This window comes from Urocitellus parryii, chromosome 12 (assembly GCF_045843805.1).
Source record: "Urocitellus parryii isolate mUroPar1 chromosome 12, mUroPar1.hap1, whole genome shotgun sequence".
NCBI classification, from domain to species: Eukaryota; Metazoa; Chordata; class Mammalia; order Rodentia; family Sciuridae; genus Urocitellus; species Urocitellus parryii.
In genome coordinates, this window is record NC_135542.1 from 36,888,209 (window position 1) to 36,903,916 (window position 15,708).

At 39.9% G+C, this 15,708-nt stretch overlaps 1 protein-coding gene across 13 annotated transcripts in view; it reads right to left on the reverse strand.

Moving 5' to 3' along the window:
- The window catches only part of Kidins220 (kinase D interacting substrate 220), a 103,231-nt gene extending 88,726 nt beyond the window's left edge, over positions 1-14,505 (reverse strand). For all 13 annotated transcript variants that reach the window (XM_026413417.2, XM_026413363.2, XM_026413195.2 and 10 more), the window contains exons 1-4: positions 14,357-14,505; positions 9,111-9,254; positions 1,628-1,726; positions 594-692 (exon numbers count right to left, since the gene is read on the reverse strand). In XM_026413417.2, the coding sequence (XP_026269202.1) occupies positions 594-692; positions 1,628-1,726; positions 9,111-9,218 (306 nt within the window). In that variant the 5' untranslated portion in view covers positions 9,219-9,254; positions 14,357-14,505. The remainder of the gene's footprint in view (positions 1-593; positions 693-1,627; positions 1,727-9,110; positions 9,255-14,356) is intronic.
- Positions 14,506-15,708: the final 1,203 nt, after the last annotated feature.

Consider the following 15,708-nt stretch of genomic DNA (forward strand, 5'->3'; position numbering starts at 1 on the left):
AGCACCATCAGCTAAGTAATGTATTATATGTCAAGCCAGATTATCTCATTCCTTTCTTCTCCTATTAGAATTAACTTTTAAAAAGATTAAGCATTTTACAGAATAACACATTTTACTTTTATGCTTTAACCAGATGCCAAGATCAAATAAAAGCTAAGTGACAATCAAGGACCTCAGCTTGTTAAATTTGTAATGTGCACAGATAGCAAGCCTGAACAAAATTACATTTATAAACAAAAGTATTATTCTGAAAGTTATAAGTGACAAAAATATTTTTAAAACTCTACAACATCCTTCTTAAAGTTGTGTCTAAAGGCAACAATTTTTCAAAAATTATAAAATATCGACATGTGGAAGAATAAGTTTTTTTAACAATATTTCAGAATTTTAAACTCTGAAATAAACTAAAGATGATGCGTTCTAAAAGAGGGACATTATTATGCTTGGGTTCAAAACACCCTTGAAGGTCCAATCCCAAATCCTGAAGTCATAATGATATCACCTCACACATAAAAACATAGGACTTCACAAGTATCTGTTATTCCTGATAAGATTTCAGATAATTAATATCATAACAAAGAAAATGTACATACCATATCACGGTGCTCCAGATTAACCCCACATTTAAGCAGTTCTTCCACAATGTGCACGTGCCCTTCTTTTGATGCAGATATAAGTGCTGTCCAATTATCCTTGAACACATAAAAATATTGGTGGGTTTTAAAGCCAAAAATAACATTCCAAGGTGAGGAAAAACAAATTTGAATTTACATACCAAATGATCATACCAAATTGCCATGGTGCGGCCCACTTTAAACTTCTATGAAATAAGTTTCTCTTAAGAATTTATCTACCTCTATCACTACTAATAATGCAGAAATGGTTTCACAAAGCTTGTTCAGTCTTCTCACTGGACTTCTAATCGCATACGGTGTTTTTTAAAAGGGAGAAAAGATGAGACCACCTAAACCTCAAGGCTAATCCTGTGGCTAGCAATCTTTACTATAAATTGAAATTAAAAAGCCTATAATCAGATCTGAGAGCACATACACAGGCCATTAAATTAGAGTGAGTCCACGTGATGAATACAGAAACTACATAATAAAAAAAAAAAAGCTATCCTTTATTTTTAAAACAAAGGATACAAGTATATTATTTTAACTTTTATTCATGAGAGCAATTTAAATGATCATTCAATTTGAAAAAATATGTAGCCATGTGACCCTCAAAGTGATTCTAAGAATTAGAGATAATGTAACCTTTTGGAATGATGATTTATCCCCCAGAAGTGACATCAGAAGGGACCACCTCTGACTGTTATCAAATGTGATATTTGCAGTAAAGCATCATTAGGGGATATTTTCTAGGCAGGCATTTAACTGTATGAATATGTGCTCTCTATTCAGCCATCACCATCTATCTAAGAAAAACAAAAAGAGCTGACATCCTTCATTTTGAAAGCAAACTTTTTTCTCCTAAAACACTCTTTAAAAAACTAATGTAGCACACTAGACAAAGTTACCTGAAAGTAAAAATTAAATCAATTACTTTTGAATCATTTCTTAAAACTGAAGAAACACAGTTAAAGGGAAAAAAAGACCAAAGAATAAATTATGTTTATAAATACCAAATCTTCCAAATTGCAGTTAGCTCCATTCTTGATCAATTCTTTCACTATTTCCAGATTGCCTTGCTGAGCAGCTATCATCAGCGGAGTCTGGCCACACTGGAGGATATAAAACACACCAGGATGATATACTTTCACTGCAACACTACAGTTAAATTCACCACACTTGTATTTTCATGAAGTATGTTAAGGACTACTTGTTTTTACTATATTTCTTTCATTTAGAAACAGCTTTAAATCTTTAGTTTTTTTTGTTGTTGCTTTGTTTTTTGTTTTTGTTTTTGTTTTGTGTGGAGAGGGGAGGGCTACTGGGGATTGAACTCAGGGGCACTGAACCACTGAGCCACATCCCCAGCCCTATTTTGTATTTTATTTAGAGACAGGGTCTCACCGAGTTGCTTAGTGCCTCGTTTTTGCTGAGGCTGGCTTTAAACTCACAATCCTCCTGCCTCAGCTCCTGAGCCACCAGGATTACAGGTGTGCATCACCGTGCCCAGCAGGACATTTACTTTTGGTTTACTGACAATTTAAAAGTCAAAGAAATAATTAAATCAAATTTTTTTCTTTCCATGGTGTTAATAATCTGATTTTGACACTATGAATTCATTCAAACTCAGTAAACATGCATAGCATTAAGATCTGGAAAGTTAATTCCCACAATGCAGATAACCAAATATGCATCATTCCAAAAGGCAGCATTAACTATTGTAACCAAATACTCTAACAACTGTTGAGGGCCACAGCCGAGTCGGGATGACGCATGGCATTTTTGCCAGAAGTAGTGGTTGAGAGTTCTCGAGGAGTTCCCATTGAGTTCCAGTTGAGCTCTCGCAGGGATTCCCGGAGAGTTCCCATTGGTTGGGGAAGTACCGGAGGAGGGATATTTCCGGCTGCTGGTTCCTGGACGAGCCACGTGGCATTCCGGAGAATTCCCAGGGAGTGTGTGTGGAGTGTGCTGGTAGAGTTCAGAAATAAAGTTTGTTCCTGCTTCAGTGGCTTGTGATTTGTGCCCAGCCAGACTGCGGCAAACAACATAGGCAAAATATGATGTAGAATGAGGTTTTAATCACACTTGTTTTATCTAAAGCAAAATATAAAAGCAACATAAGTGCTACTTATACAATACAAATATGTAATTTAAGCCTTTCCTTACAACCTTGACTCATTAAAATAAAGTCTGGGCTAGTTGAGTCAATGTTTCCAGTCTTCCCAAAAGTAAATGCAGTGGGTAGCTTCCTTGGCCCTGGAAACAGGATAGGGTCCTGCAGCTGGCTCTGGGACAAGTCACTTTCTCCAATGAAAGTGCAGTACAGATTAGGAAATCACCAGATAATTCTAAAGATACTAAAACAAAGGAATAAGAGAAAACTTTACACTAAAACTTAAAAATACTTACTTATGCACCTACTTATGTGGATGTGTACTGTGTATCAGCATGGAGGAAAAATCTGTAATTTTTTTTTTTTAATGCCAATTTGACGTCATTTCTTTGCTTCAAACCCTTCAATGTTTCCCCACTGATCTTCTGGATAAGAACTCGCCAAGGCCTACAGAAGCCCTGAATGATAGAGAGACAGGCCTGCCCTGATCCTGGGATTGCCCTTTACCATTTAATCCTTGCTTGGCGATACATTTTTATTTGTGTGATTAACAACTGATTTTTGTCTATCTTCCCTAAAGGCTCTATACTCCCTGAGGAAATGTATCTATTTTGTTCATGTGTATAATATTGTACATGGAAAGACAGTGGAATGAATCGAACATAACTTTCCAATGTTCATATATGAATACACCACAGTGAACCTCCATATCATATACAACCACAAGAATGGGATCTTAATTAGAATATCAAAATATTCTCTACTGTCGTGTATATCTAAAAAAGAACAAATAAAAAATATATTGTAATGGAATATGAGGGACAGTTGACACCAACCAGGTACTCTAATTTTTTCAAGTATATAAGTGAGCCAAGTCTTAAAAAATTTAAAAATCAGTTAAGAGCAACACAGAAACAAGCAAATGATTATAATAATAACTGTCAAGTACAATTAAAAACTACTGCAAAGATAATACAAATAAAGAGTTTAACACAAATACTGGTACTAATAAATGCAAAAGTAACTCACATTTAAATATAGACATTCTTAGTAAATGATTAATACTAAACTATATATGGCTACCACATCATTCAACTGGAGTCATTAGGGAAGGAGGGGTTACAAATAAATAGATTTTACAGGTGAAAAAGTTAATCCTTTAAACACTAAATTTGATAATCACCATTCTAAAAAGCAAGTGCACATACTGCTACTTGTTAAACAGATTATGTTTATGGTTCTGAGTCAGAGTACAGACATCAATTACTATACCACACATGCCTCTGTCAGCTCTAAATTGTTCAGTGTATACTCTACAGCATGCTTTTCCCTTCTAATCTACTCAGATGAAGAGTGAGATATCAAAGTCCCTGGTAAAATACAGAAATTAAAGCTAACAAAATGAATCCAAGACACTAAGAATGCATGAATTTTACATCACCATTTCCAAAACAGTAATAGCAAAGACTCAGAGGCACATTCTGTTTACATTCTGGAGTCACTGCTGCACCTCAGATGGTTCACACAGTTAAAGAGTTTCATGGGGGCTGGGATGTGGCTCAAGCGGTAGCGGTAGCGCGCTCGCCTGGCGTTCGTGCGGCCCGGGTTCGATCCTCAGCACCACATACCAACAAAGATGTTGTGTCTGCTGAGAACTAAAAAATAAATATTAAAAATTCTCTCTCTTTCTCTCTCTCTCTTTCTCTCCTCTCTCACTCTCTCTTAAAAAAAAAAAAAGAGTTTCATGAAACAAGATCTTCAAAAATAATGTAAATGTGCATTAGTACCCAAACACAAAGAAAGATGGTATAAACCTGATTTACTAGAATTACATGCCACATGACTTCAAATAGTCACAATTTTCTCTTGCAGAGACTCTGAAATGTCTTCCAGTATCCAGAGGAACCACATTTGACTGGGGTGGCAATGTGCTGGCTAAAAAGCCCCCCTTGTGGCCAGAAATGATCCCATGACACTGCTCTTTGGCTGTGGGGGGACTAGTTCAGGTGGCTTATATCCTTTTTCTCATTTCTTGCCCAATATGCAGACAGAATGCTGAAGTTGAGGTGAGTAACTGGGACAATGAGGAGTGGCCGGAAAAGTACAAAAAGCCTGGGTCCTTGAGATGTCCTGAATCCACCACACCAGTCTTGGACTGGCTCCTGTTTGTAGCTTGTCATTATGTGAGAACAATAAAACCTTCAATTTTAAACCATTGTCCTAAGAGTTATTAGACACAGTTCAAAGCAAATCTTCACTGGTAAACCTTCGTAGCTACACTATCCAAAAAAGTCAAAGAAATTCAGGAAAGGCTGCCATAAAGTTTTATTAGATTCCAAGAGAAAGATAGCTACCTTATAAATTGTCTTACAACAAAGCCCATCTTTGGACTCTCCTGGTTCTTGCTTAACCAATCCAGTAACTACAGTTGCAGAAATAAGGACTAACTTATTATGACAACTTCACCATTCCACCTGAAAATGAACTTCTGAAGTTCCCTTCCATATCTAAGGCCAGATGCCCCCATCAAACCCTGAACCTAACTCTTTCCAAAAAGCACAAGATTTCATAATCCACAACCCCCCGTTATGGTTTGAGTGTTCCCTTAAGTTTTCGTGCTGGAAACTATACGGGGAGTCACCCGTGAATTACATGAGGATCTTCACTTTGTATCCAGCCATGGAGATTTAGGTTTTTCCTTGGAAATGATCCTGGCTCCCCCAGCAGGCATTAGATTGCCCAATGCACATGACCTCTATCTCTGCTCTACTAGGAAGACCCCTCTTGTAGCTCTGGAGTTGGGCATAACCCATTGGGAACAGGACAGCCCACTTCCTACCTTATTTGGCAAAGAATACTTCATGAAAAACCTTTGATGTTCCCCAATATAAAAAAAGCAAGCCAGGGCTCCATTTTGCTTGCCCACTCTTTTTCCAGTGTAGAAGCTCGATCCCTAAGATCGGCAAACCTGTCCCACCCCAGCTTTTTAAAAGTACTTCTTGTGTTCTGTGGTTCTTTCACCCTTCTGTCTTTATTAGCCTTTATTTCACAGCCAACCCATTCCACGAAGAGGAACCCCATTTCCACCACCTGCGCAGGTCATGGGCAGGAAAACTTAATCCTCAAAGCAACAGTGTTGGGGGGAAATTAGGTAATGAGAGCACAACCCACACAAATGGATTGATGCCACCATTGTGAAAGGAATACGTTCCTAATAAAAGGATAAAAGAATGAGTTTGATTCCTTTCTCTCTTCTCTCATTCTCTTTCATGTTATCTCTTACCCATGGAATGGCTACTGTTATGTTGCCTCATCAGATGCCATCTCCTTGATCTTGAACTTCCTAGCCTCCAAAAGCATGAGCAGTGAACTTCTGCTGTTGAGAAATTGCCCAGTGTGTGGTATTCTATTCTGAATACAGCAGACAGACAGACTAAGGTATCCCTGCTCCACTACTCAATGACCTCAAGCCAAGACACCAAACACAAAACTGAACACTCAGCCCAAATTCAAAGTCCTAATAGGTACCATCATTTCTTTCAATTTCTCAAAAGACTACAATGCAGAAACACCCACTATTCCATCATCTTTTTGTTCTTTGTAATTCCTACATTCCAATTTCTACTTTATTTTCTTTAGCAGCTATTTATAAACACATACAGTGTATCTCTTTAAGTCCCATTTCATTTTCCTAACCAGTAGAATAATGTCCAGCCTCAACTCTACCTCATGTACAAATGAGAGCCAAAAGTGACTTTGTTCTTTCCAAAAATAAGTCTTTCACTGCTCAAAAAGGGCAAAGATATGCCATCATTGAGACTATTTACAAAGCTAAGAAATTTATCTAGTTTATCAATAAAGTAGGAAGAAAACAAAGGAGGAGGCTAGAATTTACTGATTATGGCTGATTATATTCTAAGCAAAGTTTCAGACTATTTTATCTACATTACTTTATTAAATTGATCTAATATTTAAGAATCCTTTTCAGAAGTAATAATTAAAATACATTACTATGAAGTTACTTAAATACTTTCAAGAACAAAATAGAAGTGAGAAAATTCAAAAAACTTTTAAAAAAATCTATAAAGATTAAATTTTATAAGCTGTTGGGCAGTGGATGTAGCTCGCCTGACATGCATGAGATCCTGGGTATTATCCCCAGCACTGCAAAAAAGAAAAAAGTTGTAGATGTAAAGTGCTAAGAATTAAAAAAAAAAACAGAAAAAGGCCTTAAGAAAGCTACTTCAATGAGACTGTATGACCAATGTGATTCTACAATATGTATACTCAGAAAAATGAGAAATTATATCCCCCCTATGTATGATACATCAAAGTATATAAGTGCATCCTACTGTCATGTATAACTAATTAAAGCCAATTTAAAAAAAAAAAAGAAAGAAAGCTACTTCACCCAAAATCTTCACATGGAGCCAAAATATCAAGGGGTTTTGAATTAAAATTGACACAATATTAAACTAGCTATACTGATAACTAATTGCCATTGAATGCTATCTCATGTATGATGTTATGTTAGCTCAATGCCAAAAATGCTTCACTCCTTAAGGCAATAAGAGTAATATAATCTTATACTTACTGATGTGCTATTTGTCTCCTTCCCAGTGAAGGTGTTCTTTCAGTATTAAGAACAAAAGATTTCTTTTCAAACTATTTTGTTATTCTAAATAAACTAATATATACTAATAAAATACTTCTTTAGGTAATTCTTTTATAACAATAATCGCCAAGTTTTAATCTTATCTCTTTATGATAATTCTTGACTATTCATAATCAAAAAGGGTTAACAAATGTTAACTAACTATATTATATTTTGTTCAACACAAAAACATTGAAAATATAGGCATTATCATTAGATCAAACCCAGGGCCTCATGCATGCTAAGCAAGTGCTACTACTGAGCTGCACCCGCATCCCCATGGAAAGTTGTCCAATATGCAGAGCTTTGGTTTTGCAAGATCCAAACATTCTGGAGATCTGTTGCACAACAAGGTAGAAATACTTATGATGAGAACTGTATGTTTAAAAATTCAGATGGGCCAGGCGCAATGTCATATGCCTGTAATCCCAGTTATGCTGGAAGCCAAGGTAGGAGAATCTCAAGTTCAAGATCAGTTTGGGCAACTTAGTAAGACCCTGTTTTGAAAATGAATAAAAGGGGCTAGGATACAGCTTAGTGATTGCCTAGCAAGTGGGGGGGCCTACATTCAATCCTTAGAACCACCAAAAAAAGGTTAATAAATAAAATTAAAAATAGTTAAGATGATAAATTTCATATCATGTGGGTTTTTTTACTATAATAAAAAACAAGTATTTTTACATGTGTATACACAGAAATGCATAAGGACACATATAAATCCAAGTACATACACACATTTTACACATGTATACTTACATTACATTAAAAAATTATTCCTTATTCAGCTTTTCTGCTAACAAAAAAAAGCACTATTGAAAATACAGTTCTATGAAATGTTTATTTTCCTGAGGTTTTATAAAATACACACATATTTTGCCAATTACAAAATTCACACAAAGTTTATTCATCTTTAAAATGGCATGCCAATTAATCTTCAGATTGGCTGTACATAATAAAATAAGATCAACATTTTGTACTCATATCAATAGAAATATCTAATTTGTTAATGTTTATGAATTAATTAAACAATAACACATAACTTATTTAATTCTCTTTTAAAGACATTGCACTTGAAATTCCCCAGTGTGTAGAATGAAAAATTAAAGACAAAAGTTAGGACTCCATTGAAGAAAATATTTTTAAATTCCTAATTTTTGTCTGTTTAGTCTACTTGTAGGAAGAGCAGGTCTATATGCTCTCTAAAGCTTCCTAGAAACACTTTAATTTTCAAAGAATCAAACTTCCTGAATATTGATTATTACATCAGGGTAAAATCAATCAATCATCAACCTACATTCATTTAATCATTTATATAAGTTAAAATGTAGTCCAAAAACATGGACTACATCGAGTATTTTCAACAATAATGTCACATCATAAGTCCCATAAGACATGGCTGAGAACTGCCATTCCTACTCACTTCTATCCTGAGCATAGTGCCTGCGGGTTAGCCAGAAAATATCTCTGAAAGAATTTAATTGTAAGGAGGGCATGGTAGCACATGCCTGTAACTCCAGAGACCTGGAAGTCTGAGGCAGAAGGACTGCAAGTTCAAAGCCAGCCTTAGAAACTTAGTGAGGTCCCAAGTAATCTAGCGAGATTCTGTCCGAAAATAAAAAATAAGAGGGATTGTGATGAGGCTCAGTGGTTGAGTACCCCTGGGTTCAATACCCAATAACAAAAATAAAAAACAAAAACAAAGAACTTAATTATAGAAATGTGGCCTTACCTCATTTCTCTCATCTACATCTTTGCATTTTTCAAGAAGAGCTTTCAAAGCAGGAATGTTTTCTTCTTCCACATAATTTATTACACTCTGTGATATCAGAACTGACATTTTCACAGAAAGCTGTAGTTATCTTTATTTCAATACCTGTTAGAAGTAAATTAGACAAAAGATATATAATTTGTGGTAGGGGAAAAAACTAAGTTCTTATGAAAATATTATCAGTCTTAACCAAGTGGCAAGAAGAAAAACAATGCCCCATAGCTGAGCAATTAAAATGCTGACATGATGTCTTTTCCCAAGACTCACGCTTATCTCAAACTTAATCATTCAAACCTCAAACTCCAGATACGTCCCCCAAACCCTCACCATCAACTCAAATACAAAGACATGATTCACTGCTCCTCTTACTGTCTGTATCTCAGTACATGGCAGCTCCAGTTCCATTCTTCCAAGGCCAAAAATCTTTGAATTGTACATGACTTCTCTTCCTCTTATACCCTACATTCAATATATTACCTACATGTTTTATAGGTAGAGCAAATATTTCACATTTGACTATCACATTGCCACACTACCTCCATCACTACCACACTGGACAACCACCCTGACCTCACCTGAACAAGCACAGCTTCCTTCCCTTGCCTTTGCTCTGCCTGCCCTTCCCACTATCCACCACAACATACTTATAGTGATTGTCTGAGAACATAAGCTGGACCAGAGCTACTAAAGGCTGAAGGAATGTGGGGGTGGTCAGGAAAAGGAGCTGTTGGTCCAAGAATGCAAAGGGCTAGTTAGATGGGAGAAAGAAGTGTCATTAATCTATTGCATAGCATGGGGATTGTAGTTAATAATAATGTGTATTTCAAAATTGCTAGAAGAGTGAATTTTAAATGTTCTCACCACAAAGTAATGATAAGAATGTGAGCCTGATCTCTTATGGAAAAATGACCTATTTTGTCATATAATTATGTGAAAATGTATACAATTCACACAGTTCAGGTGCTTCTGAACTTGTGAAGTTCTATCAACAGTCCATTGGCAGCCTAAAATCTGCAAGACCCTGTGTTATGGATTCTGACTGACAAGCTGGATAAGACATTATTCCTGCCTATGGAGGGTCAAGTCTCTTTAAAGAACGAGGGCACAGGGAAGGGTAACAGGGGAAGAGGAAAATTCCTGGAAATAAAGTTGGCAAAACATTCGTAGTTGTTAAGAGTGTCATGAACACTCATGACATCATTCTTTCCTTTGTGTACTTTGAGGGAAAAAATAATATAGGAGGCCTTGCGGACCATCAACATTATAAGCTTTGAAATCTGGTAATCTCTGCATTCCTCCATTCTTTCCTTCCATATTATTATAAGTTTCCTGATAGTAGGAACTTCACAAGTTCAGAAGCACCTTAAACACTTCCTTGCACATATTACCTGATACATGGATGCTGAACTGAATTTGATCAAATCACATAAATACATTTATGTTTAACAGGAGAAAAGAGTTTGCCAAAACTGTAGGCAACAAAATGACTCCCATCATCCAGACTTCTAACAATAAGTGAAGCAGGTTTGCTTCCAAGTGTACCCAGTAAATCAGATTATGTTCTCAAAGGTCAAATCTCCCTATCCTTCCCTCAGAGGCTTCACTTCTGGTCAGTCCCACTTTCTCTCACTTGAAGCAAGCTCTATTCTTAGCTATCTTAGAATAAAAACCCTTGGGGCTGGGGCTGGGACTCAGTGGTGGAGTGCTTGCCTAGCATGTATGAGGCACTGGGTTCAATTCTCAGTACCACATATCAATAAACAAAATAAAGATCCATTGACAACTAAAAAAATTTAAAAAAAACCTCAAGCCCATATTCATACTCCTCTTGTCATTCCCAGAAATCCCATCAGTTTCAAGTCATTCTCCCCTTTACCTTCACTAGCACCTGACTTGGGCCAAAGAATCTCTATACAGTCTTCAACTTTCAATTTCAAAGTCAATTCTACAGTGAGACTTCCCTGTCAAGGTCCTACCCCTCCAGAGCAAGGTGAGGGCCTCCTCCTCCTCCTCCTCCAACATTTGCTCAGTGCCTGACACATTGCCTGAAACATACAATAGGGTAAACAGACCTTAGGTGAACAAAGAAAGCCCAAAGGGCAGTCTTATCTGTTTTACAAGTATGTATTGGGCAGTATTATGTTCAAGACCATGCTAGCCTGCAGTAGATTGCAATCGTTCCCTCAATAAAGTTACAGTACACCCTAAGACATCTTCAGGAAAACAGCATCACTTTAGTTTTTCATTTTACAGATGACAAAAAAGGTTTGCATAAATAAGTACTGTGCCTAACATGATACAAATAGCAAGTGGTATAAAAACTAGATGAACCCAAGCTGTAACTCAAAGTAGAACAGTGTTCTGAGAGTTCTGAGAAGTTTCTGCTCCCGCTGGGGAATCATGGAAGCATCATGATTCTGTGTAGATCCCTGAAGAACCAGCAGGTCCACTAGGTGGGAAACGAACAAAGGGCACACTAAGGAGAGGGAAAAGGCTGAAAACAGATGACGAGGGTGTAGATGAGTGGTTATGTGCTGTCTGCCCAGGATATGATGAATGATAGGACTGGGACGTTTAAGTGTGAAGTGAGAGCCAACGCCAGAAAGTTAAGGTGGATTAGATCTGTCATCTCTTCAATGATAAAAGGCTGTCTAACCCTAGAACCTATTACAGGTCTAGAACAAACAGAAACTTAATAGAGAATTATCAAACTGAGTAACTGCAGAGGTATACTAAAGATGTATCTTCTTTGCCCTCCCACATCCCTTGCTATCCTCAGCAGCTACCTTCAGCCACAACCAGGGATGGGTATGCAATCACTACAAGTGATGCTCAAAAAGATGAGTTGGGCCAACGTAGAATTGGAATTCCAAACTATGCCAGTTATTAGGGACCATGTATAAAATAATGCATTTGGGGCCAGGCACGGTGGCTGGCACACACCTGTAATCCCAGCAGTTCAGGAGGCTGAGGCAGGAGGATCTGGAAGCCATCAACAACAAAAGCAAGGCACTAAGCAACTCAGTGAGACTCTGTCTCTAAATAAAATACAAAATAGGGGTGGGGATGTAGCTCAGTGGTCAAGTGCCCCTGAGTTCAATCCCTGGCACCCCCTCCCCACCCCCGAAGAAGAAGAAGAAGAAGAAGAAGAAGAAGAAGAAGAAGAAAAGGAAGGCGGCAACTTGGGGCTGGAGTTGTGACTCAGTGATAGAGCCCTTGCCTAGCATGTGTGAGGTACTGGGTTCAATTCTCAGCACTGTGTATAAATACATAAATAAATAAATAAAGGTCCGTCAACAACTAATTAAAATATTTTTTAAAAGGCAATTTTGTGCCAATCAGCAGAGAGAGAACAACAGCTATGAATAATCAAACGAACTCCTCCTTAGTAAGAGAACAAATGTGGCCCCCAAGAAAGATGCAGAAGATTAAATTGCCTGGGATCCTGACTTCCCACATGGTCTTGAATGTCTCAATTTCCCTGAGGTTTCTGTTCCTTGCCTTCTATATACCTCTACTACAGTAGCTTATGAGTAGACAATCTGACAGTTCTTGAGCAAAAGCACAAAGAGAAGAATGACACACTCATATGCAATCCTATAAAAATTAAACCTCCTAGCAGCTCAGACTAGAAAAACACACAAAAAAAATAGAACTATAGGACCAGTCAGGAATCCACCAAAATAGGCCACAGCAGAAGGATTGGGCAGTGGGAATGGAGAAGATATTAGCTTGAACAATATAAAATCCCCAATATTTGACCTGTTTGATCCACCAAAATATATAGAAGAGATATTCTGAATGAAAAAAATAAGTAAAAGAAAGCATATGGCTGGAGAAGAAAAGAAGGGGTCAGAGATGACTAGATGGCACATGCACATGACTAGAGGTTGGTTTTGCTCTTAATGAAAAAAGAGTAGCCAGGAAAAAGAGGAGACATACCTCTGCATGGTTATGCTGGCTTCCTCCCTACCTCCCCAGCTTGATGAAGGAAGCTGTGTGGTGCTAAAGGTGAACAGCTCAAAAAAGGTTGGGTTGGAAAAATCCATCCAGTGTTTGGAAAAAACAGACTTTGAAATCAATCACATAGTGTGTAGAAAAAGATTCTCAAACTGGTGTGCAGTAAAATTATCTGTGAAACTTGTCAAATACTATACACTGTCTCCTTCCCCACAGAATCCAGTTTAGTAGATCAGTGGTAGGCCCAGAAACTAATATTTAAACAAGCACCCCAAAATGATTCTGATTAAGTAGCCCACTCTGGCAAAGATAGAGAACAAAGAATACACTTTGACGCAGCAGTCTATCAACCAAATAACCTACAGATGTCTGGTTCTCAGTGTTGCCAAAATGTGGGCAGGGACTAATCTACTAGAATCACCCCAAGAGGTGACTCCTGAGCCACACCCCATAATCTCTGAAAGGCTAAGAGAGCTGCATTTTAACAGTCCCTCTAGGGAGCAGAGATGGCTCCACAGTAATTAATAAATACTTTTAATTTTATTAAATCTTTTCTATATGTCAAAACAACCTCAAAGAATAAAAACCCCAAAATCGCTGGCTGACAAATCTTGGACGCCTGATAACCAATGGCTTGCTGGTAGTTTGCAAGGCGTTTAAAAGCCTGCACAGGACAATGGAGCAATGGAGCCCGGTATAAAGCAGAGGAGAAAACAACACCACCTCGCAAAGGAATCCTAGGAAAAGAAACCTAGACCGTCTTCCTTAGCTGCACCTGCTACAGGAATCCTCGAGGGAGTGGGTATGCAAGCATCTGCTCCGCAGAACCGTTTTCCTAACAGCTTTCACCTCCGCACCCTGGAAGACTGACCAGCAGAAACACCCAGTCTGGAGACCTTTCCCGCGTCCAGCCAGCGGTCACTGGCCCTGAAAGCCGCACCCAAGCGCCCCACCCAGCCTCGCTCGCCCAGCTCGCGCGCAGGACCTTGCCCCCTCCCCTCCCCGCGCCGCTCGCCCCTTCCCCGCGGCCTGGACACCGCCCTCCCCGCACGGCTCGCTCCTTCCCCGCGGCCTGGACACCGCCCTCCCCGCGCGGCTCGCCCCTTCCCCGCGGCCTGAACACCGCCCTCCCCACACGGCTCGCCCCTTCCCCGCGGCCTGGACACCGCCCTCCCCGAGCGGCTAGCCCCTTCCCCGCGGCCTGCGCACCCCTCCGCCGCGCTGGCCCCGAGACGGCCCACACTGACCGTCTCACAACGTGGCCTGAGAACAGCGCCCTCAGCTCGGAAGAACCCGTCCGCTGGGCCGCCGGCGGTGTCAGAGGACCAAGGAGAAAAAGACCGCGGCTTTAGACGCGTCGCCCCCACCACACCCGGCGGCCATTTTCCGTCTGCCCCTGAACTGACAGATCACGTGGCTGGAACCCGGGCGGAGCCTTGGGTGGCCACGCCCCCGGGGCGTGGCGGAAGGAGCTCGGCGGAGGCGGGGCTGGAGGGGCCCGCGCGGCCTAGCGCTAGGTGACTGCCCCCCGGCGCTGGCTCTCTGGTCTCCAAATGGGCGTATTTTTGACAACTGCCCAAGCAACATTTTTTCACTGTAAATGTTTCTCTTCCTATTATAGTTAATTTATAAATCCTATCTGCCCCTATAGTCAAGATTATTCAGAAAAATAAACAATTAAACTTCCAATGACAATGCAAATGGAGACCCGCTCAGTTCCTCCCAGAGTCCAGCAGACAGATCTCTGTGCTGCGGATCTGCCAGCGCCACACAGCCTCCTTCGCCACCTCCCCCGCCGCCGCCTCCTCCATCCTCCTGGCCCTGCAACTCCCGCCCCCATCCTCCCTTCCATTTTCTGTTGCTCGGGATTCTGCAAAAGGTACTTGTGACTGTCCAGAGACCAAATGTGATGGACAGCCTTCCATCCATGGAAAACTGGATGCGACTCCCTGCTACAAATATTCCCTTCGTTGTACTAATACTCCCAGTTTTCCTCCCATTCTTCCGGCTGCTCCTTCTCAGACTCCACCTCCCTTAACCTTGTGAACAAGCTGAACTCATCACCTTGATACTGCCCGTTGTCAGTGGCAAGTCCTGCTTCTCCACGTGTTGAAGTTTGAACATTATAGAGAAGCACCCCGAGGCAAGCATCTGAAGCAGGGTTTATTTAAAAAGGGGTGACATAGACTTCTCCAGCGAGGGAGAAGGGGGCCCTAGCTGGTATCATGGTACCCCAAGAAGGGAGGTGTTCTGCCCTTTTTATATGTCCTAGGATTCCTTTGTTCTCCTGCTTTTCCTCCTTATCTCTTTCCTTTAGGCCCAGGGATGGCCAAAAGGTGGGAAATAGGGGGCTGGAAGGGGAAGGGCAGGATGGAGTAGACAAGGACACATTAAGCTGTAGAGGGGGAAAATTCCTGGGACAGGTTATCTTGGCAACAGGTTGGAGCAGGGGCAGGTTCTTGATAAGATCCCTCAGGGACAATCTCCAACTTCGCGGATTCACTCAAAACTGGCCTCCTTGAGGGACCTGACTCGATTTACCTATCTACTGACTGCCTGTCTAACTCTGTCTCTGGTGTGGCTAGTCCCAGGTGACCTG